The sequence below is a fragment of the Chiloscyllium plagiosum genome, chromosome 3, assembly GCF_004010195.1.
Source record: "Chiloscyllium plagiosum isolate BGI_BamShark_2017 chromosome 3, ASM401019v2, whole genome shotgun sequence".
NCBI lineage: Eukaryota > Metazoa > Chordata > Chondrichthyes > Orectolobiformes > Hemiscylliidae > Chiloscyllium > Chiloscyllium plagiosum.
The window spans coordinates 132,422,130-132,450,010 of NC_057712.1; the positions used below are offsets into that span (position 1 = coordinate 132,422,130).

The 27,881-nt window shown below is 44.4% G+C and overlaps 1 protein-coding gene across 1 annotated transcript in view; it reads right to left on the reverse strand.

Annotated features, from left to right (window-relative positions):
• LOC122540179 (dynein axonemal heavy chain 8-like) overlaps nt 1-27,881 on the reverse strand; it is a 1,249,383-nt gene that overhangs the window by 872,563 nt on the left and 348,939 nt on the right. Inside the window, exon 18 of the mRNA XM_043675521.1 lies at nt 11,941-12,128. Coding sequence (XP_043531456.1) covers nt 11,941-12,128 — 188 coding nt within the window. The remainder of the gene's footprint in view (nt 1-11,940; nt 12,129-27,881) is intronic.

Sequence of the window (27,881 nt, forward strand, 5' to 3'; positions counted from 1 at the left end):
TCATCAATCCTCTTTGTTACTTCTTCAAAAAACTCAATCAAGTTTGTGAGACATGATTTCCCACGCACAAAGCCATGTTGACTATCCCTAATCAGTCCTTGCCTTTCCAAATATATGTACATCCTGTCACTCAGGATTCCCTCCAACAACTTATCCACCACCGATGTCTGGCTCACTGGTCTATAGTTCCATGGCTTGTCCTTACCACTCTTCTTAAACAGTGGCATCACGTTAGCTAACCTCCAGTCTTCTGGCACCTCGATGGTGATCGATGACACAAATATCTCAGCAAGATGTCCAGCAAACACTTTTCTAGCTTCCCATAGAGTTCTCGGGTACACCTGATCAGTTTTTGGGGATTTATCCACCTTTACCCGTTTGAAGACATCCAGCACTTTCCCCTCTGTAATCTGGACATTTTGCAAGATGTCACCATCTATTTCCCTACAGCCTATATCTTCCATATGCTTTTCCACAGTAAATACTTTTGCAAAAGACTCATTTAATATCTCCCCCATTTTCTGCACTCCACACAAGGCCGCCATGCTGATCTTTGAGGGGTCCTATTCTCTCCCTAGTTACCCTTTTGCCCTTAATGTATTTGTTAAGTAAACTTTTAATCCTTTTATGCCATTCTTCATAATGTAATAATTACTTGACCTGTTGCTCATCTTGGCATAGCTGAATGCTTTTTCCTTAGGTTTGGTGCTTTTCCATATTTCTTTAGTTAACCATGAATGATATGATTACACTTTTGAACATATTAGAAAGGATGACCTTATAGAGGTTCATAAAATCATGAGAGGCATAGATAAGGTGAATAGCAGAGGTCTTTTCCTTAGGATGGGCAGCACGGTGGCACAGTGGTTAGCACTGCTGCCTCACAATGCCAGAAACCCAGGTTCAATTCCCACCTCAGACAACGGGGTCTGTATGGAGTTTGCACATTCTCCCTGTGTCTGCGTGGGTTTCTTCTGGGTGCTCCGGGTTCCTCCCACAGTCCCAAAAAAATGTGCAGTTTAGGTGAATTTTCCATGCTAAATTAGGTAAAAACAATGACTGCAGATGCTGGTAACCAGATTCTGGATTAGTGGTGCTGGAAGAGCACAGCCATGCTAAATTGCCCATAGTGTTAGGTGAAGGGGTAAATGTTAGGGGAATGGGTCCGGGTGGGTTGCTCTTCGGAGGGTCGGTGTGGACTTGTTGGGCCGAAGAATCTAAAACAAACACCAGGGGGCATAGTTTTAAGTTGAGAGGAGAAAAAATTAAAAGGGACCTGAAGGGCAACTTTTTTTACACATGTTCAGATGTGGAATGATCTGCCAGAGGAAGTCGTAGATGTAGGCACAGTTACAACATTTAAAAGACATGGATTAGGTACATGACTAGAAAAGGTTTAGAGGGATATGGACTAAGTACAGGCAAAGGGAAACTTGGTCAGCGTAGACGAGTTGGATCGAAGGATTCTGAGATGCATGACTCAATGACCATATGTTTATTTTGAGTATTTTGAAATATCTCCTTAAATATCTGACTCTACATCCCTATTGATGCCTCACCTAGCAAAATAAATTAAAGCAAAGTACAATGGATGCTGTAGGTCTCAAATAAAAATAGAAATTGCTGGAGAAATTCAGTAGGTCTAAAGGCATCTGTGGAGAGAAAAATAGAGTTCATGTTTAAAGTCCAAGCTATAGAAAAACTTACAACTAGGCCTATACTAGTTAGGATTAAATGAAGCAACCCTGTGACATATGTTTCCTGGATGTTGCTATTCTCCAGCTAATTTCCTCTCCACAACTGCCAACTTAGAACACACTGCACAATGACATACAAAAAATATATTTTGTCACAAATATGTATTGCTTTGTTATAGTCCAGAAACAAGATGTTCAACCCAGTTGGACTATGCTGGATTTTTAAATTCACTTATAATGTGTGGGTAGCATCGACTGTGCTAGAATTTATTGCCCATCTATAATTGTTCTTGGGAAGGTGGTGGTGAGCTGCCTTCTTGAACTGCTGCAGTCCATCTGCTGCAGGGAGACACAGTATGCCATTAGGAAAGGAATTCCAGGAAACTGATCTAGCATTAATGCAGGAATGGTGATTTATTTCCAAGTCAGGAGGTGGATGGCTTGGAGTGGAACTTGCAGGTGGTGGTGTTCCCATCAATTTGCTGCCTTTGTACTTCTGGATGAAAGTGATTATGACTTTGGAAAGTGCTATCTAAGAACCTTTGGTGAATTTCTGCAGTGAATCTCATAGTTAGAAACACACTACTGCTACTGAGTGTCAGTGGTGGAATGAATACATGTCTGTGGATGTGGTGTCAATTAAGTGGTCTGCTTAGTCCTGGATGATATCAAGGTTTTTGAGTTACAATATTACCACATGACTTTCCTCTTAACTATCTTCACTTGAAACTCTCAGGAATTCCTTCAAAACATTTCTCCTTCATCACCAATATTCTTGTTCAGCTTCCTCTTAAATATATTTAAGCAATTTGCTTCGGGTACTCTACTGTGTATGCTTGGCTGGCTCATACAGTCCATTTCATGCCTTTGGATCTTTAAATGGCTTGAGGACACTTTCTTCCCTCCATCTGAGAGGAAGTTTCAACTCCAGGAGGTCCTGGTCTATCTAATAATCAGCAGTTCTTGTCTCATTAAGGCCATCTGGAGCAGTGGTCATTGCTGAGGCTACAATGTGTCTCTTGAATAAATTAAGTTCCAGCAGCTTATGATCTGGGAAGTGGCAATCCCCCTTCAATCCATGTTAGGTGGTGAACATCTTGGGACTTTCTTCCTTACAGCACTATGAGTAAAGCAGTTCACTACCTTCTCAAGTGAAATTTTGAGATCTAAGTTTAATACAAATAAATAGTATTTTGTTCTGAAAATGAACAGCATTATCTTGTGCATGTGGTAATGATGAATGTATTGAACAACACTGATGTAGAGCATATCAATAAAAGTAAAATACTGCAGATGTTGGAAATCTAAAATAAAAGTGCTAGAAATCAACACCAGATCTGCCAGAATCTGTGGAAAGTGAAATATTGTTAACAACTGAAGATAGAGTTAGACAAATGTATGATTGTTATGGAGGCTATTATTAAATGGGTCAGGCAGGAAAGTGGAGTTGAAACGACAACCAGATCAGCCTTGATTGAATAGTAGAGTGGTTCAATGAGCCAAATTGCCTACACTGCATCCAAGTCCTATGATATTATGTTCTTAGTTAACAAACAATAATTTGAAAGTGGTGGCAGAGGAATTAAAAACAGTCTTGAAAGTAGGGACTAAAGTTTCAGAGATATTTAAAGCATTAGTTAGGTATAGAATGGAGAGAGCGAATGAATCCTCAGAAGAGTATAAAGGCAGTAGGAGTATATTTAAGAGGAAAATCAGGAGGGTAAGAAGGGGGCATGAGATAGCTTTTGGCAAATAAGGTTAAGGAGAATCCAAATGAATTTTATAAACACATTAAGGAAAAATAGGATAACTGGGGAGAGAACAGGGCCCCTCAAAGATTAGCAAGGCAGCCTATGTGTGGAGCCACAGGAGACAGGGGAGATTAAAAATGAGTATTTTGCATCAATGTTTACTGTGGAAAAGAACATGGAAAATATAGAATGTGAGGAAATAGATGGTGACATCTTGGAGTATGTCCATATTACAGAGGAGGTGGTGCTGGATGTCTTAAAATACATAAAAGTGGATAAATCCCCAGGACCTGATCAGGTGTATCTGAGAACTCTGTGGGAAGCTAGGGAAGTGATTGTTTAGCCCCTTGCTGAGATATCTTTATTATCGATAGTCACGGGTGAGATGACAGAAGACTGGAGGTTGGCTAATGTGGTGTAACTACTTAAGAAAGGTAGTGAGGAAAAGCCTAGGAACTATAGACCGATGAGCCTGACATCAGTGTGGGCAAATTGTTGGAGGGAATCCTGAGGGACAGGATTTACATGTATTTGGAAAGGCAAGGACTGATTAGGGATGGTCAGCATGGCTTTGTGTGTGGGAAATCATGTCTCATAAACTGGATTGAGTTCTCTGAAGAAGTAATAAAGAGGATTGAGGGCAGAGCAATAGACATGATGTACATGGACTTCAGTAAAGCGGTTGATAATGTTCATCATTGGAGACTGGTTAGCAAGGTTAGATGGAATAAAGGGAGAACAAGCCATTTGGATAAAGAACTGGCTCGAAGGTAGAAGACAGAGGGTGGTGGTGGAGGGATGCTTTTCAGACTGGAGGCCTGTGACCAGTGTAGTGCCACAAGGATCCATGCTGGGTCCACTACTTTTCATAATTTATATAAATGATTTGGATGTGAACATGGGAGGTATAGTTAGTAAGTTTGCAGATAACACCAAAATCGGAGTTGCAGTGTAGAGCGAGGAAGGTTACTTCAGAGTACAAAAGGATCTTGATCAGATAGGCCAATGGGCTGAGGTGATGCACTTTAGAAAAGCAAATCAGAGCAGGTAAAGTTCTGGGGAGTATTGCTGTACAAAGAGACCTTGGAGTCCAGGTTCATAATTCCTTGAAAGTAGAGTTGCAGCTAAATAGGATAGAGAAGAAGGCGTTTGGTATGCTTTCCTTTATTGGTCAGAGCATTAACTATAGGAATTGTGAGGTCATGTTGCTGATAGTGCTGTTAAGAAGACATACGGTGTGTTAAGTTTCATTGGTAGAGAGATTGAGTTCCAGAGCTGCAATGTCATGCTGCAACTATACAAAACGCTGGTGCGGCCACACTTGGAATATTGTGTATAGTTCTGGTCACCCCATTATAGGGAGGATGTGGAAGCATTGGCAAAGGTGCAAAGGAGGTTTAGCAGGATGTTGCCTGGTCTGGAGGGAAGCACTTATGAGAAAAGGCTGAGAGACTTGGGTTTGTTCTCATTGGAAAGAAGAAGGCTAAGAGGGGATTTGATAGAGACATACAAGATGATCAGAGAATTAGACAGAGTAGACAGTGAAAGTCTTTTTCCTAGGATGATGACATCAACTTGTACTAGGGGACATAGCTACAAATTGAGGGGTGATAGATTTAAGGCAGATGTCAGAGGCAGGTTCTTCACTCAGAGAGTAGTATGGGAGTAGAATGCTCTAGCTGCCAATGTAGTTAACTTAGCCACATTAGGGAGATTTAAACAATCCTTGGATAAGCATATGGATGATGATGGGATAATGTAGGGGGATGAGCTTGGAATAGTTTACAGGTCAGCCAAACGGCCTGTTCTGTACTGTATTGTTCTATGTTCTGAGATGAAGACTAAAGTATGGAGTCCAGTTACTAGTCTTCATCTCCATCCTTTTAAACTGATTTTTCTAAGTTGAAAAATGTGTTGCTGGAAAACGCAGCAGGTCAGGCAGGCATCAAAGGAGCAGAAGAATCGATGTTTTGGGCATAAGCCCTTCTTCAGGAATGAGGAAGGTGTGCCAAGCAGGCTAAGATAAAAGGTAGGGAGGAGGGACTTGGGGGAGGGACGTTGGGAGTGCGATAGGTGGAAGGAGATTAAGGTGAGGGTGATAGGCCAGAGAGGGGGTGGGGGCAGAGAGGTTGGGAAGAAGATTGCAGGTCAAGAAGGCGGTGCTGAGTCCGACGGTTGGGACTGAGAAAAGGTGCGGGGAGGGGAAATAAGGAAGCTGGAGAAATCTGCATTCATCCCTTGTGGTTGGAAGGTTCCTAGGCGGAAGATGAGGTGCTCTTCCTCCAGGTGTTGTGTTGCATTAGTCTGACGATGGAGGAGGCCAAGGACCCGCATGTCCATGGCGGAGTGGGAAGGGGAGTTAAAGTGTTCAGCCACGGGGCGGTTGGGTTGGTTGGTGCGGGTGTCCCTATCGCATTCCCAACGCCCCTCCCCAAGTCCCTCCTCCTTACCTTTTATTTTAGCCTGCTTGGCACACCCTCCTCATTCCTGAAGAAGGGCTTATGCCTGAAATGTCGATTCTCCTGATCCTTTGATGCTGCCTGACCTGTTGCGCTTTTCCAGCAACACATTTTTCAGCTCTGATCTCCAGCATCTGCAGTCCTACTTTCTCCTTTTCTAAGTGCCAACTTCTGAAGTTCAAACTCCCTCTCTTTCTTCCTTTCCACTTTCTCTTTTTCTCTCTTTGCCCTCTCTTTTAATTGTAATTCAAACCATTTCATTTGTGTTGCCCTTTCCTTGCCTTTTACTTCTAACTCAAGCTGCTTCATTTTCAATTGAATTTTGACAATCTCCAAAGATTCTGATGGCATTTCCAGCAAATTTAAATGCTGAACTATCGCTGTAATTATCTCTCTTTTTCTCACTGAAGGAGAGAGCTCCAACTCCAGATTGTCTGCTAATTCCAGCACCTTCGCCTTTATCACTTTTTGCAAAACCACTTCAAAGTTACTTCCTCAACCCTCAGAAAACTCTTGGTTACTGGAAGAACCATTGTTATTGCAAGCACTACTTAAATCAATGAAATTCAACACCCTGAACAAAAGGCACTAACACCTACCACTCACTGCCTTTGAGTCCAGGAACCTTCATCCCAAATTGGAACTAAAGAGCAAATCCTGCAAAGAGCCCTTAATCTGTTATGTACCAGGCCAGACCCCTTCAAACATGTCAAGAAAGTAGCCCAGACCCTAACTTTGCTACTAGTTTTAATCAGGTGTAAAGTGGATATTCCAGGAAAGATGCAGCTGGCCCAACCACTTAGTTATAAACAAAACAGAATTCGTGATTTTTGAGCATTACCTCACATCAAAGACATATCAGAAATGACTTCCAGACTACTCAGACCCCTTGGCATCATTACAACTCACAAAACTACAAACACATTTATATAACAACTGATCCAATAGATACCAACAGCAAAAGTCATGTCATTTACAAGATACCATGCAAAAACTGGAAACAAACACTACATTGGACAAACTAGTAGGAAACTCGACACCAGGATACATGAACACCAACTGGTCACTAAAAGACATGACCCACTATCACTAGTTTCAAAACATGCAGACAGACAAGGACACCACTCTGACTGGGACAGCACACACATCCTAGGATAGTCAAAACAGAAAGAGTAGGGCCGATCAGGGATAGCATAGGGAACTTGTGTATAGAGTCCGAGGAGGTAGCGGAAGCACTAAATGAGTTTTTTGCTTCTGTCTTTACTAAAGAAAAGGACCTTGTAGTGAATGAAACCATTGAGGAGCAGGTAAGCATTCTGGAATGGATAGAGATTGAGGAAGCTGATGTCCTGAAAATTTTGACAAACATTAAGATTGACAAGTCGCCAGGGCCAGACCAGATTCGTCCTCGGCTGCTTTGGGAAGCGAGAAATGTGATTGCTTCGCCGCTTGCGAAGATCTTTGCATCCTTGCTCTCCACCGGAGTCGTACCTGAGGACTGGAGGGAGGCAAATGTAATTCCTCTCTTCAAGAAAGGAAATAGGGAAATCCCTGGCAATTACAGACCAGTCAGTCTCACGTTTGTCATCTGCAAGGTGTTAAAAAGGATTCTGAGGGTTAGGATTTATGACCATCTGGAAGAGCATGGCTTGATTAAAGGCAGTCAGCACGGCTTTGAGAAGTGCAGATCATGCCTCATAAATCTTATTGAGTTCTTTGAGGATGTTACTAGACAAGTTGATGAGAGTCGAGCGGTGGATGTGGTGTATATGGACTTCAGTAAGGCATTTGATAAGGTTCCCCATGGTAGGCTCGTTCAGAAGGTCAGGAGGAAGGGGATACAGGGAAATTTAACTGTCTGGATACAGACTTGGCTGGTCGACAGAAGACAGCGAGTGGTAGTGGAAGGAAAGTATTCTGCCTGGAAGTCAGTGCTGAGTGGTGTTTCACAGGGATCTGTTCTTGGGCCTCTACTTTTGGTAATTTTTATTAATGACTTGGATGAGGAGATTGAAGGATGGGTTAGCAAGTTTGCAAACGACACAAAGGTTGGAGGTATCGTTGACAGTACAGAGTACTGTTGTAGGCTGCAGCGTGACATTGACAGGATGCAGAGATGGGCTGAGAGGTGGCAGATGGAGTTCAACCTGGATAAATGCGAAGTGATGCATTTTGGAAGATCGAACTTGAAAGTTGAGTACAGGATTAAAGGCAGGATTCTTGGCAGTGTGGAGGAACAGCGGGATCTTGGTGTGCAGGTACATAGGTCCCTTAAAATTGCCACCCAAGTGGACAGGGTTGTTAAGAAAGCATATGGTGTTTTGGCTTTCATTAACAGAGGGATTGAGTTTAAGAGCCATGAGATCTTGTTGCAGCTCTATAAAACTTTGGTTTCACTGCACTTGGAATACTGTGTCCAGTTCTGGTCGCCCTATTATAGGAAAGATGTGGATGCTTTGGAGAGGGTTCAGAGGAGGTTTATCAGGATGCTGCCTGGAATGGAGGGCTTATCTTACGAAGAGAGGTTGACTGAGCTCGGACTTTTTTCATTGGAAAAATGAAGGAAGAGAGGGGACCTAATTGAGGTGTACAAGATAATGAGAGGCATAGATAGAGTTGATAGCCAAAGACTTTTTCCCATGGCAGAAATTGTTAACATGAGGGGTCATAGTTTTAAGCTGTGGCGGAAAGTATAGTGGGGGGGTGTCAGAGGCGGGTTCTTACCACAGAGAGTTGTGAGAGCATGGAATGTGTTGCCAGCAGCAGTTGTAGAAGCGAGGTCATTGGGGATATTTAAGAGACTGCTGGACATGCATATGGTCACAGAAATTTGAGGGTTCGTACATTAGGTTTACCTTACATGAGGATCAATGGTTGGCACAACATCCGTGAGCTGAGGGGCCTGTTCTGTGCTGTACTGTTCTATGTTCTAAAACATAGACACGCACGAGAATTCTTAGAGGCATGGTGTTGTAACCAGAGCTGCATCAATAAATACATTGAGTTACATTCTATCTATCTTCCCTTGAAAAAAAAACAGGAAATGACATCCCCTACCTTAAGAAACCAAGACCAATAAATAGAGAGGCGGGATATACCGCCAGAGCTTTACCGGAAACTCTCACTGATGATTTTACCTAGTATGGTGATGAAACGACTGAAAACAAACCTTCAAGCTCAGCGAGCTAACTTACATACAAAACAGAATTTATTTTACAGGATTACCGAATGATACACAAACAAAAGAGAGCCGAATATAGAATAACAATCCATCTGAAAATCTAACAGATTATCCCAACTTAATGATGCTGTTCCAACTATATGCCACAATCCTCATTAACACCCATTGGCACAAAAGGTAAAATCAAACACAGGGTCTTAAAGGCGAGAGAGAGATAGCAGCATGGAACAGCTGTTACTTTGACGAGCAGCCTCAAAACTGGCTGACTACATGCTCTGAACAGCTAGCCTGCTAAAACCTAAACCAAACCAGAGTACAGCTGAGCTGGGAGAACTGGCCACTCCCCATTTGTTGTACAAGTCTATTTCTTTTAAAACTTAAAAGCTTCTTCAAGCCAGACATTTCGGAACTTGTGTCTCATAAAACACTTTTGAAAAAAAAACAAGGACAACACAACCTTGCTAAAGAAGCATCACCATTACAAGTTACTTGAGAAAATTGTGAAATATAAGACATATATGTATTTGGAAAGGCAGGGTTTGATTATGAATATTCAGCACAGTTTGTGCATGGGAGATCATGCCTCACAAATTTGTTAGACATCTTTGATGGGGTGACCAGGACGGTTGACGAAGGCAGGGTGGTAGATCTAGTCCATATGGATTTCAGTAAGGCCATTGATAAGGTTCCACATGGTAGGCTGCTCTGGAAGGCTAGGTCACATGGAATCCAGGGGAGCTGGCAAATTGGATGCACAATTGGCTTGATGGTAGGAAGCAGAGGATAACAGTGTAAGGATGCTTGTCGGACTGGAGGCCTTTGACTAGTGGAGCACCTCAGGGGTCGGTGCTGGGACCATTGCTGTGTGTTATCTGTATCAATGATTTAGATGCGAATATACAAGGCATGATTAGGTGGTTTGCAGGTGATACTAAAATAGGTGGTGTTTTGGTCAGTGAGGAAGGTTATCAAAAATTGCAGCAGGACCTTGATCAGCTGGGGAAGAGAAATGGCAAATGGAGTTTAATATAGGTAAGTATGAGATCTTGCATTTTCGAAAGTCAAATCAAGGTAGGAATTTCATGGTGAATGGTGGGGCATTAAGGAATGAAGTGGAACAGAGGGACCTTGAAGTTCAGATGTTCTCTGAAAGTGGAGTCACAGGGAGACAGGGCAGTGAAGAAAACTTTTGGCCCACTGGCTTTTATCCGTGAGGGCATTGAGAATCGAAGTAGGGAAGCTATATTGCAGTTGTACAGGATGTTGGTGAGCTCGCACTTGGGTATTATGTTCAGTTTTGGTAACTTTGCTACAAGAAGGCTGAAAAGAGTTCAGCAGAAATTACAAGGGTGCTGCTAGGACTCAACAGTCTGAGTTGTACTGAAAGCTTGGATAAGCTCTGATGTTTTTCTTTAGAAGACTTACAGGGAACCTTATAGAGGTGTATAAGATCATGAGATGCATGAATAGGGTGAATGCACTCAGTCTTTTTCCCAGGGTTGGGGAATCAAGGCCTAGACAGCATCAGTTTAAGGTTAGAGGGGAAAGAATAAAAGGGAGCCTGAAGGGCAGTTTTTACACAGAGGGTGGATTGATATGCATATGGATTGAGCTGCCAGCAGAAATGGTTGAGGCAGGTACAACAACATTTAAATATCATTTGGACTAATATATGGATAGTAAATGATTAGAAGAATATTGGCCAAGTGTAGGGAAATGGAGTTAGCTTGGATGGATATTTTGGTCGTCATAGACCAGTTTGGACCAAAGGATCTGTTTCCATGCTGTAGGACTCTGACTCTATCAAGTCTATTTTTAAAACTCAAACTCTCTTTTTCTGGCAACATCCTGGTAAATCTTCTCTGAACTCTCTCCAGTTTACTAATATTCTTGCAGTAACAGGGCATCCAGAATGGCACACAGTACTCCAGAACAGGCCTCAGCAAAGGTCTGAGCAATGTGGGCAAGAGCTTTGGGCTGCTGCCCTTGCTCCCACACTGGGCTGCTGGTCACAGGCATCCCTGTTTCAGGCACATAGATCGCTGGAGTCCCTGCTCTGGGCACATTGGTCACTGGCTTCCCTGCTCCAGGCTGCTGACCCAGTTGCAGGCCATTGGCTTCCCCGCTTAGGGTACACTGGTTGCTGGTTTCCCCGCTTCTGACCGCTGGTTGTTGGCTTCCCTGAACCAGGCTGCCAGTACAGCTTCGGAGGCTGGGAATCGGAGGCTGTGGCCAGGTGTCCAAGACCAAGACTTCAAGAAAACAGAAGAGAAGAAAAACATAGAAGAGAGGACTCAGGCGACTGACTGTGTGGAGTTTGCACGTTCTCCCCGTGTCTGCGTGGGTTTCCTCCGGGTGCTCCGGTTTCCTCCCACAGTCCAAAGATGTGCAGGTCAGGTGAATTGGCCATGCTAAATTGCCCGTAGTGTTAGGTAAGGGGTAAATGTAGGGGTATGGGTGGGTTGCACTTCGGCGGGTCGGTGTGGACTTGTTGAGCCGAAGGGCCTGTTTCCACACTGTAGTGTAATCTATCTAATCTAATCAAAAGAATGAGAAGGAAAGAAAAAGAACAGGCGGAGCGGATGCTTCTGTGGTTGAAAGCATAATTTGCTTTCAAGACAAAGTGGCAGTTAGTACTATTTTTTTTAAAATTTGATTTGGAAAATATTTTTTAATGTGAAATTTTAGATGTCATTCTCACAGATAATCAGAAGTTCATATATCTCTGTAATAGTTATCAGTATCCATGAAGATTTGAATGTGCATGAATCAATATAATGAGGTAGTATTACATATTAGAATGTAAATGGAATTTTAATGAAAACATGAACAATCTTCAAAACACAACCTACCTTCAAAAGATCGTAATTAGATTTCACTGCATCTTCACACTTTAGCAAACGTTTAGCTGTTTCCGGCACATCCAGACCCATTTTTATCATACATTTAGCCTCACGCATAATCTCAATGATTCTGTGATCGAAGTTTGAATGCAGTTTTCCAGTATCTGGATCACGTATCAAAAGAGTTGCATGCAGGCCTGTATAAAGTTCAAGTTTGAAATATTTAGATAACCAGGATGTTAACAAAATGTTAAGATAAAATGTATATATTTCAACTCAGTTAACATGCTAATGCTTAAAATAAATGATTTGGCTTGTATTCTTGTATGACACAAGAAATATCATTTCAATACTTGTAATTCTCCAAACAACATCTGCACCAGTCTCATCCTTTCTGACTCTTGGACCTCATATATTAGCTGGAAGGTTGATAATAATAAGACTATGGTATGTAAAAAAAAGTTAACAGATATTAAGTCATTCTCTTCAAAAGATTTGAGATTCATTGGGTTAGGATGTTTAAAGGAAGTAAGAAACATACATTAGATGGGCCAGTTTTTTGTGTTTGATTGATAAAGCTAGAGGATTGGAGAATTGAAATTGCTACAACTAGCTCAAAAAGAGAAAAGGGTGAATGTAACCTTTATTGATTAATCAGTTTAATGTTGATGTTTGTGACCTCATTAATCACAAATAACTTCACCATGATGGCTAACCAGTTAACAGTAAGAGAGTGCAGATTCAAGATGATTGACAAAATAAATGAATTCAATGTAAGTTTTTTGCAAATAATTGAAATGCACTGCACAATAAAACAAAGTCTACCAATTATGTGGCATCTTTTGTGACCACTTGAACTCAGCCATGAGCTCATCCTGTGTATCCTGCTCTTTCTACTCTTACAAGCGCATGGCACTGGTAGTAATCCTGAGAGAACTCCTTTGAGGGCCTACATTTCAACTTTCTTCCTAGTTGTCTACATTTTGTTTATCGGACCAGATCCCTTTTATTGTCCTTGTCATTAGTACTACAAATACTGGCTGATCACCCTCCCCCTCCAGAATGATTTGCAACCGCTCAAAGACATCCAGGGCCCTTGCACCTGGGAGGCAACATACTCTTGCTTGTGGCAACAGGAATGCCTATCTATTCCCCTTACAATTAAATCCCCTATAACTATAGGATTTCTATGGGCTAGTCAAAAGTGAGGACTGCAGATGCTGGAAACCAGAGTCTAGATTAGAGTGGTGCTGGAAAAGCACAGCAGATCAGGCAGCATCCGAGGAGCAGGAAAATCGACGTTTCGGGCAAAAGCCCTTCATCAGGAATGGAGGCAGGGAGCCTCCAGGGTGGAGAGATTAATGGAGGGGTGTGGGAGATGGGATGGGGCTGGGGAGAAGGTAGCAAAGAGTACAATAGGTGAATGGGGGTGGAGGTGATGGTCAGAGGGGAGGGTGGAGCGGGTAGCTGGGAACGGAGATTGGCAGGTAGGACAGGTCATGAGGACGCTGCTGAGCTGGAAGTTAGGAACTGGGGTAAGGTGGGAGGAGGGGAAATGAGGAAACTGGTGAAGTCTACATTGATGCCCTGGGATTGAAGTGTTCTGAGGCGGAAGATGAGGTGTTCTTCCTCCAGGCGTTGGGTGGTGAGGGAGTGGCGGTGGAGGAGGCTTAGGACCTGCATGTCCTCGGTTGAGTGGGAGGGGGAGTTGAAATGTTGGGCCACAGGCCAGTGGGGTTGATTGGTGCGGGTGTCCCGGAGATGTTCCCTGAAGCGCTCTGCGAGGAGGTGTCCGGTCTCCCCAATGTAGAGGAGACTGCATCGGGAGCAACGGATACAATAAATGACATTGGTGGATGTGCAGGTGAAGCTTTGATGGATGTGGAAGGCTCCTTTGGGGCCTTGGATGGAGGTGAGGGAGGAGGTGTGGGCGCAGGTTTTGCAATTCCTGCGGTGGCAGGGAAAGGTGCCAGGAGGGGAGGGTGAGTTGTTGGGGGGCGTGGACCTGACCAGGTAGTCACGTAGGGAATGTTCTTTTGGAAAGAAGAAAGGGATAGGGAGGGAAATATATCTCTAATGGTGGGGTCCGTTTGGAGGCGGGGGAAATGTCGGCGGATGATATGGTTTATGCGAAGGTTGGTACAGTGGAAGGTGAGGACTGGGGTGGGTGGGGTTCAGTCCTTATTACGGTTGGAGGGGTGGGGTTTAAGGGCGGAGGTGCGGGATGTGGATGAGATGCGTTGGAGGGCATATTCAACCAGGTGGGAAGGGAAATTGCGGTCTTTAAAATAGAAGGCCATCTGGTGTGTTCTCTGGTGGAACTGGTCCTCCTGGGAGCAGAAATGGAAGAGGCGGAGGAATTGGGAATACGGAACGGCATTTTTGCAGGAGGTAGGGTGGGAAGAGGTGTAATCCAGGTAGCTGTGGGAGTCGGTGGGTTTGTAAAAAATGTCAGTGTCAAGTCGTTCGTCATTAATGGAGATGGAGAGGTCCAGGAAGGGGAGGGAGGTGTCAGAGATGGTCCAGGTGAATTTAAGGGCGGGGTGGAATGTGTTGGTGAAGTTGATGAACTGCGCAACCTCCTCACAGGAGCACGAGGTGGCACCGATGCAGTCATCAATGTAGCGGAGGAAGAGGTGGGGAGTGGTGCCGGTGTAACTATGGAAGATGGACTGTCCCACATAGCCGACAAAGAGACAGGCATAGCTGAAGCTCATACGGGTGCCCATGTCTACCCCTTTGGTCTGGAGGAAGTGAGAGGATATGAAGGAGAAATTGTTAAGGGTGAGAACCAGTTCAGCCAAACGAATGAGAGTGTTAGTGGAAGGGTACTGTTGGGGATGTCAGGAAAGGAGGAATTGGATGGCTTGGAGGCCCTGGTCATGGTGGAGGTGTAGAGGGATTGAATGTCCATGGTGAAAATGAGACATTGGGGGCTGGGGAAACGGAAGTCTTGGAGGAGGCGGAGGGTGTGGGTGGTGTCTCAAATATGTGTGGGGAGTTTCTGGACCAGGGGGATAGGACAGTATCGAGGTAGGTGGAGATGAGTTCGGTGGGGCAGGAGCATGCTGAGACAATGCGTCGGCTGGGGTCGTCAGGCTTATGGTCCTTGGGAAGCAGGTAGAATCGGGCGGTGCAGGGTTCCCGGACTACGAGGTTGGAAGTTGTGGGTGGGAGATCTCCTGAAGTGATGAGGTTCTGTATGATGGTTTGGTGATGGGGGGTGGGGTCATGGTCGAGGGGGTGGTAGGAATAAGTGTCTTCGAGTTGGCGTCTGGCTTCAGTGGTGTAGAGGTCAGTGCGGTAAACTACCACTGCATCCTCTTTATCCGCTGGTTTGATGGTGAGGTTGGGATTGGAGCAGAGGGAGTGGAGGGCTGCGCGTTATGAGGGTGAGGTTGGAGTGGGGGAGGGGGGTAGACAGATTGAGGCCTAAATAGTTACTGAATCCTAATCTTCTACTGTCTATCTTCCTGCTGAGTCTCAGTCAGGAACACAAACCTTCTTCAATTTGTTACATTCTCTGATAGAGTACATGGAGTTCCAATCCCTCTGTGACAGTCGGGAGGATGGGTTCTTTGCCCACAGGTCACAGCTCTGATTGGCTTGTGGCTTGCCCATCAAGCAGATGGGCATTCTGATTGGTGGACAGTGATGTCATTGGAGACAGGTGACCGTTACTGTCTCCCCACAGTGCGCTTACATGGGGCCATGCTGATGGAAGGCGCTGGAGGTTCATCGCGTAGCACCAAACAATGGTTGGGGAAGGCAGGTTGGAGGGGAAGTGAGAAGGAGGGTAGCCACAGGGGTAGTGGAGTGGGGGGGGAGGCCCTGTTACACAGCGACTGACTCAACAAACTGTGCTCGAATTAAAGAAACAAAACTTAAACTACACACCCACACCACTATTCAAAAGAGAGCACTAATTGTAAATTAACTTAGAATAATTACACCAACACTAATTAATACAAAATTGCATTCTAAAAGATTAATAATATATCCCTCAAAATTCTTTACATGAGTGGATTTAATGTTATTCCTCATATTGTTTTGGAACTGAACAAAGCAGTATAATGAAATGTCAAATAATTAAAGATATAGCAGAATGTAGCTAATATATCTCATTTTTATACACAGAAATTAAAATTCTTAACTTCTTAACAATATTGACTTTTGGAAGTATACTGAACAAAGTGCAATAAGTACTGATAGACTTAGTACCAGGCAGAATGAATCAAAACCTACTGTAGTAAGCCAAGTGCGGTAAGTACAGTTATGAATGAAAGAGGAGACAGTGAGGTCTGCACATGCTGGAGATCAGAGTTGAGATTGTATTGCTGGAAAAGCACAGCAGGTTAGGCAGCATCCAAGGAGCAGGAGAATCGATGTTTAGGGCCGGAGCCCTTCATCAGGAATGAGGCTTGGAGCCCCCGGGTCTGCTCAGGGAACCACATGACAGAATCCATCCTCTCCTTTTCCCTCAGGGTCTTGAGGATGTTGCAAGCTGACCACTTTGTGATAGACTGGTGGTCAAAGGTGCTTTTCTTTGCAAATTTCTCAATGAAAGGCAGGTGAAATGGAATGGTCTAACTACCTGCAGCGTTCCGCAGCAGCGAGGCCAGTTCCATTCTTCACAGCAGTGGGGACATGGATGGTTGTTGCAGATTCCAGGATTTAGTTGTTTCAGTAAGAACAGAGAAGATGGTAAAAGAGGGGGAGGTGTGGCATTGTTGGTCAAGGACAGTATTACAGTTGCAGAAAGGATGTTTGGGGACTCGTCAACTGAGGTAGTGTGGGCTGAGGTTGGAAACAGGAAAGGAGAGGTCACCCTGTTAGGAGTTTTCTACAGGCCTCCAAATAGTTCCAGAGATGTAGAGGAAAAAATAGCAAAGATGATTTTCGATAGGAGTGAGAGAGACAGGGAAGTTGTCATGAGGGACTTCAACATTCCAAATATTGACTGGGAACACTATAGTACGAGTACTATAGATGGGTCAGTTTTTGTCCAGTGTGTGCAGGAGGGCTTCCTGACACAGTATGTAGACAGGCCAACAAGGGGCAAAGCCACATTAGATTTGGTACTGGGTAATGAGCCCGGCCAGATGTTAGACTTGGAAGTAGGTGAGCACTTTGGTGACAGCGATCACAATTCTGTTAGATAAAAAGGGATAGGTGTATATCACTGGGCAAGAGTTACAGCTGGGGGAAAGGCAATTACGATGCGATTAGGCAAGATTTAGGAAGCATAGGATGGGAAAGGAAACTGCAGGGGATGGGCACATTAGAAATGTGGAGCTTATTCAAGGAAAAGATAAATATGTACCTGTCAGCAGGGAGGAAGCTGTAGAGTGTGGGAGCCGTGGTTTACAAAGGGAGTGGAATCTCTGGTCAAGAGGAAGAAGAAGGCTTATGTTAAGATGAGATGTGAAGGCTCAGTTAGGGCACTTAAGGGTTACAAGGTAGCCAGGAAAGACCTAAAGAGAGAGCTCAGAAGAGCCAGGAGGAGACATGAGAAGTTGTTGGCGGATAGGATCAGGATAAACCTCAGGCTTTCTGTAGGTATTTAAGGAGTAAAAGAATGATGAGAATAAGATTAGGGCTAATCAAGGATAGTAGTGGGAAGTTATGTGTGGAGTCAGAGGAGATAGGGGAAGCACTAAATCAATATTTGTCGACCGTATTCACTCTAGAAAACGACAATGTTGTCGAGGAGAATATTGAGATACAGGCTACTAGATTAGGTGGGATTGAGGTTCACAAGGAAGAGGTATTAGAAATCCTGCAGAGTGTGAAAATAGATAAGTCCCCTGGGCCGGATGGGATTTAGGAGAAAGTGAGGACTGCAGATGCTGGAGATCAGAGCTGAAAATGTGTTGCTGGAAAAGCGCAGCAGGTCAGGCAGCATCCAAGGAGCAGGAGAATCGACGTTTCGGGCATGAGCCTTCCTGATGAAGGGCTCATGCCCGAAACGTCGATTCTCCTGCTCCTTGAATGCTGCCTGACCTGCTGCGCTTTTCCAGCAACACAATTTCAGCCCGGATGGGATTTATCCTATGACCCTCTGGGAAGCCAGGGAAGAGATTGCCGAGCCTTTGGCATTGATCTTTAAATCATCATTGTCTACAGGAATAATGGCAGAAGACTGGAGGATAGGAAATGTGGTTCCCCTCGTCAAGAAGGGGAGTAGAGACAACCTTGGTAATTACAGACCAGTGACACTCTCTTCAGTTGTTGGTAATGTGTTGGAATAGGTTGTAAAAGATAGGATTTATAACCATCTAGAAAAGAATAATCTGATCAGGGACAGTCAGCATGGTTTTGTGAAGGGTAGGTCGTGCCGAACGAATCTTATTGACTTTTTTGACAAAGTGACCAAACAGGTAGATGAGAGTAAACCGGTTGATGTGGTGTTTATGGATTTCAGCAAGGTGTTCGATAAGGTTCCCTGCTATTATACAAAATGCAGAGGAATGGGATTGTGGGAGATGTAGCAGTTTGGATCAGTAATTGGCTTGCTGAAAGAAGACAGGGGGTGGTAGTTGATGGGAAATGTTCATTCTATGTTACCAGTTACTGGTGGTGTACCGCAAGGGTCGGTGTTGGGTCCTCTGCTGTTAGTCATTTTTATAAACGACCTGGATGAGAGCGTAGGAGGGTGGGTTAGTAAATTTGCAGACGACACTAAGGTCGGTGGAGTTGTGGATAGTGACGAAGGATGTTGTCGGTTACAGAGAGACATAGATAAGCTGCAGAGCTGGGCTGAGAGATGGCAAATGGAGTTTAATGTGGACAAGTGTGAGATGATTCACTTTGGTCGGAGTAACCAGAATGCAAAATACTGGGCTAATGGTAAGATTCTTGGGAGTGTAGATGAGCAGAGAGATCTCAGTGTCCATGTACACAGATCCTTGAAAGTTGCCACCCAGGTTGACAGGGTTGTTAAGAAGACATACAGTGTTTTAGCTTTTATTACTAGAGAGATCGAGTTCTGGTACCATGAGGTTATGCTGCAGCTGTACAAAACTCTGGTGCGGCCGCCCTTGGAGCATTGTGTACAGTTCTGGTCACCGCATTATAAGAAGGATGTGGAAGCTTTGGAAAAGGTGCAGAGGAGATTTACTAGGATGTTGCCTGGTATGGAGGGAAGGTCTTACGAGGAAAGGCTGAGGGATTTGAGGCTGTTTTCGTTGGAGAGAAGAAGGTTGAGAGGTGACTTAATAGAGACATATAAGATAATCAGAGGGTTAGATACGGTAGACAGGGAGAGCCTTTTTCCAAGTATGGCGACAGCAAGCACGAGGGGACATAGCTTTTTCTTGAGGGGTGATAGATATAGGACAGATGTCAGAGGTAGTTACTTTACTCAGAGAGTAGTAAGGGCATGGAACGCTTTGCCTGCAACGGTTGTAGATTCACCAACTTTAATACATTTAAGTCGTCATTGGACAAGCATATAGACCTACATGGAATAGTGTAGGTTAGGTGGGCTTCAGTTTGGTACTGCGCTGTAATGCTCTATGTTCTATGACATGCAGAACATCTGTATGTAGTGACACTTGGTAGTCTATGCACAGCTTGATGCAGCCACATACGAAGGTAGCCATGAGGAGTTGGCATTAATGTTACTTTCTGTGAAATTGGGAGGTATCCCAAATGAGTGAGAAACCAGTGCAGACAGCTTGCAAGGGTGTTGGTATTGGGGTTGTGATGAATATCAGTGAGTGAGGAAAGCTGTTTCAGTCAATAGTGAGAATAGTGGAGAATGTGGCTTGGTGGGAGATAGGTATAATTGCAGCAACAAGAGTGAGTGTAAGGTATTGAAAGAATATGGTGACACTTAGACACTGGTAGAGTGAAGAAGGACATCGGCCTTCTTCCCATAGTGCTGATCATTCCATGGGAAGGTTCAAATTGTTCAAACATAGGTGGCAACTTTGGACCAAAGTGGCATGCACTGATATTATGTCCTCCACTGCTGTTCCTGGGCAAAGCTGTCCAGCAGCTCAAGATATGTCCCGCAAAGCAGGGAGCCAATTTTCTCCTTGGATAAATGCCAGGAACAGTGCAGGTCAGCTCCAGATTGACAGTTGTTATTGTTGTATACAATAAGCTTTTAAAGATGGCAAGTGCAATTAATGCCAGTTAAAGGAAATCCTAAAAGTGTCAAATTCTTCTGAGAATGGCACATGATACGATGTTCTAGGAGAAAGTGAGGACTGCAGATGCTGGAGATTAGAGCTGAAAATGTGTTGCTGGAAAAGCGCAGCAGGTCAGGCAGCATCCAAGGAGCAGGAGAATCGACGTTTCAGGCATTAGCCTTCCTGAAAAAGGGCTCATGTCCGAAATGTCGATTCTCCTGCTCTTTGGATGCTGCCTGACCTGCCGCGCTTTCCCAGCAACACATTTTCAGCACATGATAAGATGTGTTTGGAATTGGACATGAGGAACTCCAGAGATGCATGATGAGTAGTTAACGAAGTGTATTTTGTTAGTTACTATGAAGAAGCATGTTAGGCCTCATGGTGAAAACTCCTCCAAAAAACTCAACACCACTTGAATTTGCTAAAATAAACTAATATTTAGTGCATGTATTCTGCTATCAGCTGTTGTAAAATCACACCTGTTTCACTAGCTCCCTTTGTATTCAAAATCTGTCATCTGGACCCAGTTTGGCTTGTATGGGCTCCAGAGACATAGCAAGAGTCATAGCATAGACTGATGATTGGCTTCAGAATAAACTAGTGTTATGAAAAAGGCTGTGCCATAGCTCTAGCTTGTGAGTTACAATATACAAGATTTTTGTTCCTGTTACCAAGATTACCAATTATCTCTGTCAGGTATTAAATAAAATGGAGACAGTGAGGTCTGCAGATGCTGGAGATCTGAGTTGAGAGTGTGCGGCTAGAAAAGCACAGCAGGTTAGGCAGCATCCGAGGAGCAGGAAATTCGACATTTTGGTCCAGAGCCCTTCATCAGGAATGAGGATGGAAGCCTCCGAGTGGAGAGATAAATGGCCCCTGAGGCTCCCAGCCTCAATCCTGAAGAAGGGCTCCAGCCAGAAACGTCGATTTTCCTGCTCCTTTGATGCTGTCTGATCTTCTGTGCTTTTCCAGCAACACACTCTCAACTATTAAACAAAATGGTCTATCAACTACAATTCTTAATAAATACAATTGTGGATTTATAATGAGGGCACATGGAATCGACAATGGGACAAAACATTGACAGATGGAGTTTAATGTAGGACGGTGTGGGTCATGGGCTTCATGGTAAGAATCAAAAAGGCAGACTATCATTTAAATGGTGAAAGAGACCAAAAAAGTGCTAAACTGAGGAATGTGGATATTCTTGTGCATGAAACTCAACACTGGGAAAAAGATTCTGAGCATCAACCCTACCTCTGCATCTAATAATTTTATAGACTTCTGTCTCATCTCACCTCAGCCTCCACCGTCCCAGAGAAAACAACCTGGGTTTTTCTAGCTTTTCCTTATAGTTCATACCCACTAATCCAGGCAACATCCTGCTAAGCTGCTTCTGTACCCTCTCCAAAGCCTCCACATTCTTTCTGTAATGTAGAGACCAGAATTGAACACCTGATTCCTGAAGAATGGCTAATGCCCGAAACGTCGATTCTCCTGTTCCCTAGAATGCTGCCTGACCTGCTGCGCTTCTCCAGCAACACATTTCCATCTCCGATCTCCAGCATCTGCAGACCTCATTTTCTCTTCATAACCTCATCACCTCAGGGGATCTCCCATCCACCGCCTCCAACCTCAACCACAACCCCGCACCGGCCGTTTCTACCTCCTGCCCAAAATCCACAAACCTGACTGCCCCGTCCGACCCATTGTCTCAGCTGCTCCTGCCCTACCGAACTCATCTCTGCATATCTCGACACGGTCCTGTCCCCCTTAGTCCAAGAACTTCCCACCTACGTTCGGGACACCACCCACGTCCTCCACCTCCTTCATGATTTTCGCTTCCCCGGTCCCCAACGCTTTATCTTCACCATGGACATCCAGTCCCTGTACACCTCCATCCACCATCACGAAGGACTCAAAGCCCTCCGCTTCTTCCTTTCCCGCCGTACAACCAGTACCCTTCCACTGACACCCTCCTTCGACTGACTGAACTGGTCGTCACCCTGAACAACTTCTCTTTCCAATCCTTCCACTTTCTCCAAACCAAAGGAGTAGCCATGGGCTCCTGCATGGGCCCCAGCTATGCCTGCCTCTTCGTAGGATATGTGGAACAGTCCATCTTCCGCAGCTACACTGGCACCACCCCACACCTTTTCCTCAGCTACATCGATGACTGTATCGGCGCTGCCTCGTGCTCCCACGAGGAAGTTGAACAGTTCATCCACTTTACCAACACCTTCCACCCCGACCTCAAATTCACCTGGACTGTCTCAGACTCCTCCCTCCCCTTCCTAGACCTTTCCATTTCTATCTCGGGCGACCGAATCAACATGGACATTTATTATAAACCGACCGACTCCCACAGCTACCTAAACTACACCTCCTCCCAACCTACCCCCTGTAAAAACGCCCATATTCCCAATTCCTTCGTCTACGCCGCATCTGCTCCCAGGAGGACCAGTTCCAAATCCGTACAGATGGCCTCCTTCTTCAAGGACCGCAATTTCCCCCCAGACGTGGTCGACGATGCCCTCCACCGCATCTCTTCCACTTCCCGCTCCTCCGCCCTTGAGCCCCGCCCCTCCAACCACCACCAGGACAGAACCCCACTGGTCCTCACCTACCACCCCACCAACCTCCATGTACAGCGGACCATCCGCCGTCATTTCCGCCACCTCCAAATGGACCCCACCACCCGGGATATATTTCCCTCCCCTTCCCTATCAGCGTTCCGAAAAGACCACTCCCTCCGTGATTCCCTCGTCAGGTCCACACCCCCCACCAACCCAACCCAACCTCCCGGCACCTTCAACACTTCGACTCCCCCTCCCACTCCACCAAGGACATGCCGGTCCTTGGACTCCTTCATCGCCAGCCAATGGCAACAGGACGGTTGGAGGAAGAGCGCCTCATCTTCTGCCTAGGAACCCTCCAACCACAAGGGATGAACTTAGATTTCTCCAGTTTCCTCATTTCCCCTCCCCCCACCTTGTCTCAGTCAAATCCCTCGAACTCAGCACCGCCTTCCTAACCTGCAATCTTCTTCCTGACCTCTCCGCCCCCACCCCACTCCGGCCTATCACCCTCACCTTGACCTCCTTCCAACTATCGCATTTCCAATGCTCCTCCCCACCTTTTATCTGAGCCTGCTGGGCACACTTTCCTCATTCCTGAAAAAGGGCTTATGCCCGAAACGTCGATTCTCCTGTTCCTTGGATGCTGCCTGACCTGTTGCGCTTTTCCAGCAACACATTTTCAGCTCTGATCTCCAGCATCTGCAGTCCTCACTTACTCCTCAATTCCCTGGCAAGCATTAGCCTTCTTTACAAGGCCACTTTCAGAGAGCTATGAACTTGAACCCCAAGATCCCTCTGTACATCAATGCTGTTTAGGTCCTGTCATTAACTGTATACTTTTCCTTAATATTTGATCTCCCAAAGTGAAGCATCTCATACTTACCTGGATTAAACTCTATCTGCCATTTCTTCATCATATCTGCAACTGATCTATATCCCGCTGTATCCTTTAACAACTTTATACACAACTCACAACTCCAGCAATCTTTGCATCGTCTGTAAACCTACTTACCCATCTACCTACATTTACATCCAGTCATTTATATATATATATTGTCACAAAGCTGGTCCCTTTTTTTCTCAACGCTATTCCTTTTGTCAAGATACTGTGCCCTTGGTTTTTGTCAGAGGGGTAATAAAACACTCACAGCTCCGATTAGACTGGTTTGGTACAGAGATTAAAGGGTATTGAGAGGCCTTTTTGTTTATATGTAAACAGATGAGACTTCAGGTCAAAGTGGTCATGTTTCAGAAGTGACTTGTATAATGAAAGGGAAGTGATCAGCTCGCTAGCTGAGCAATTCAGTCCAGAACTAGTTAGGAGTTCAGCTGAGTGGAAACAGGGTCTCTCTCTTTCTGCCCTTCTAACTTCAACCTGTAAGCATCTGTTCCATTTTTTAAACTTTTTAATAAGGGGGTTTGCTTATTCGGACTATTGTGTATGTTCGGAACAGCATAATTAAGTCTAGTTTGGATAGGGGTTCTGTAGGGGTCCTTTGCTCTTTGTATTTCATTGTGTAATTTTGTGAATAAATTTCTGTCTGTCTTAAAACCTGGTAGTTAGCCTAGCTAACTTACTCTGGGAAGTTTTGACTGTACACATACTGAAATAAATTGCAAAGTTATGGTCTGGGTTGCCTGCTGAAGAATGTTTTGAATGGTCTGGCCTAGTCCATAACAATATATACAGCAAAAGTCCCGGTAAGGGTGTCTGTTGAACACTACTAGTCATGGATCTCTGTCCTGAAAAACACGCTTCCATCACTACCCTCTGCCTTTTATGAGCAAACCAATTCTGAATCCATTCGGCAAAGTCACCGTGGGTACCATGCATCTTAACCTGATGTGCCTACCATGAGGAATCTTGTCGAAAGCCTTACTAAAATCCATGTAGAAAATATCCACTGCTCTACCCTCATCAATCACCTTTGTCACCTTCTCGAAAAATTCAATCAAGTTACTAAGACATGACTTGCCCTGTACAAAGCCATGCTGACTATCCCTAATTAGGCCATGCTTTTCCAAATGCGATGAATGGGTTCGTTCTACTCCTGTGTCTTATGGAGTATCTGAGAATTTGGGTCAAAGTGGGAAATCAACTGGTAAGTATTTTTCAATTTAATGATAGAGTAAAAGTCAGAATCAGACCTAGAACTAATAGCCTTTAAGGTAGTTAAAATAATCTCACTAGACAGGCACTGCCTTTTACTGGCTGGTGTTGGACCTGTACGCTCTAATTTAGAAGAATGAGAGGTGATCTCATTCTGATTGAAACTTGCAATGCATTTAAAGGGATAGACAGCATAAATAGCATACAGGTAAGACTTTCCCGCTGGTTGGAGAATCTAGAACCGGGGACAGAATTTAAAAATAAATAGATGCCACTTGGTCTGAGATTAGGAGACCTTTTTTTAAACTAAGAACCTTTGGACTTCTCAATCATAGAATGTTATGGAAGTCTCTTCTCTGAGTATAATTACAGTAGAAATTGATAAATTTCTGATTATCAACGCCAGAGTGGGTAATGGGAATGTAGAAGGCAAAAGGCATTGAAGTGTTCAACCAGCAATGATTATATGAATGATGGGGTCAGGCTCAACTGTCTTCATGGCCTACTCTGACAGGAGTGTTCCAGTGCAACTTTCCTACTGTTGTAAGACATAGTGAAGAAAGGATAGTGCAAAAGCATGAAGGACATAAATTAATTTAAGTTGTTGTCAAAATATGGGAATTAATTTGAAATCTAAGGTGGCATATTTTACAAAGGGATGTAAAGTCAATGGCAATGGGAGCACAGAACAGCAGAGTGAATCTGGAGGTGAACAGCAACAGAAACTGCCAGATAAATACCTGAGGAGCAGGATCAGTCAGAGTGGCAGTAGGGGGAGTGCAGCTGAATCCAGAGAGAGAGTTCCAAAGGTGATATCATGATTCAAAGTGTGATGCAGATTTGGCTGCTCAGGAACCAGATCAAGAGACTAAGTAGGCAGGAGTGAGCTGGAGTATAAAACACTTACTTTTTCAATGTACTTTATTAGAAAAAAGAGAGCAAGAGTGAGATATCTGATTTTGGACAGTAGTGGGTATGGTTTTGTCATTGTTTTTTTAAAAATATTCATTTAGAGTCAGAGAGGTATACAGCATGGAAACAGACTCTTCGGCCGACCATATATCCTAAATTAATCTAATCCCACTTGCCAGCACTTGGCCCATATCTCTCTAAACCGTTCCTATTCATATGCCTGACAAGATGCCTTTTAAATTTTATAATTCTACCTGCCTCCACCACTTCAACTGGCAGCTCATTTCATACATGCACCACTCTCTGTGTGAAAAAGTTGCCCCTTAAATCCTTTTTAAATCTTGCATTTTCACCTTTGTTATAGACCAGACCAAACCCCCTGACCAAGAGAACTGTATACCGGATAATGTAGCCTACCTGAAAACCCAACAGATTACCACAACTTAATGATGCTGTTCCCAATACATGCAACAATCCCCATAAATACCCCTTTGCACAAAAGGTAAAATCAAACACAGGGTCTTACAGGCGAGAGAGAGAGAGAGAGAGATGGCAGCACAGAACACCTTCTTCCATATAGCTGCTTCTTGGACCAGCAGCTTCAAACTGAACTGACTGCTTTCAGTGAACAGCCAGAATGCGAAAACCAAACCAATCCAGAGAGCAGCTGAGCTGGGAGAACTGGCCATTCCCCCTTCATTGCACATGTGTTCTTTTTAAAAAAACTTGAGAGCCTTTTGCCTGAGGCAGTATCTTTTAGGCAAATCTAACGGACACATCCATTATTGTTAACAAATTCTGATACTCACTTTTTGCTTTAGGTAGAGGTCAATTAAGACTTTTGTAAAACGTTCCTCAAAACCTGTGGTTTTCCAATTACCTGACATGTATGACAGGTCTGGCAAAATTCAACTACATCCTTGTGCAATCCAAACCAGTAAAAATGTTTTTGTATTTTAGTTTGAGTTTTGCTCACTATTAAATGACCGCCCACTCCCCCAGTGGCAGCTCATGTGCCACGCCAAACAAACATTTTTAGTATCCCATTGGCAATATAATTTGATGAACTTCTGCCCATTTTTCATCTGCCTGAATATGCAATGGTTTCCATTTCCTCATTAAGAGATCATTTTTTAACAGAATAAAATTCAGGGATACATTTGGATTCCTTTTCCGTGTATGGCTTTTGATAAGATTCCTTTAATTAGAGTCATAGAGATGTACAGCATGGAAACAGACCCTTTGGTCCAACTTGTCCATGCTGACCAGGTATCCTAGCCCAATCTCATCCCACCTGCCAGCACAAGGTCCATATCCCTCTAAACACTTCCTATTCATATAGCCATTCAGATGGCTTTTAAATGCTGAAATTGTACTAGCCTCCCCCACTTCCTCTGGCAGCTCATTCCATACACGTATCAGAGGAGAAAGTGAGGTCTGCAGATGCTGGAGATCAAAGTTGAAACTTTATTGCTGGAACAGCACAGCAGGTCAGGCAGCATCCAGGGAACAGGAGATTCGACGTTTCGGGCACAGGCCCTTCTTCAGGAATGAGCAGAGAGTGTTCAGCAGGAGAAGATAAAAGGTAGGGAGGAGGGACTTGGAGGAGGGGCGTTGGAAATGTGATAGGTGGAAAGAGGTCAAGGTGAGGGTGATAGGTCGGAGTAGGATGGAGGCGGAGAGGTCAAGAAGAAGACTGCAGGCCAGGAAGGCGGTGCCGGGCTGGAAGGATCCCTTTTATCTTCTCCTGCTGAACACTCTCTGCTCATTCCTGAAGAAGGGCCTGTGCCCGAAACGTCGAATCTCCTGTTCCCTGGATGCTGCCTGACCTGCTGTGCTGTTCCAGCAATAAAGTTTCAACTTTGATAGGACCCACCCTCTCCTTTTTCAACATGATGTAGAGGTGCTAGTATTGATGTTACCTGACGAAAGAACAGTGCTCCAAAAGCTTGTGATTTGAAATGTACCTGTTGGACTAAAACCTGATGTCATGTGACTTCTGACCTTTTTCTGGATATTGCGCTAATGCTAATGATGCTTAGTAGACCTGCGGTGAAAAGCGGTTTCCACACAGGTTTCTCTACAAGGGACAGCTGGTATGGCACAGTCTAACTATATGGAGTGACGTTGTGACCAGACCCATTCTTAGGATCACAAGGGACACCAGAATGTCAGGCAGCATCTAGGGAACAGGAGAATCGACGTTTC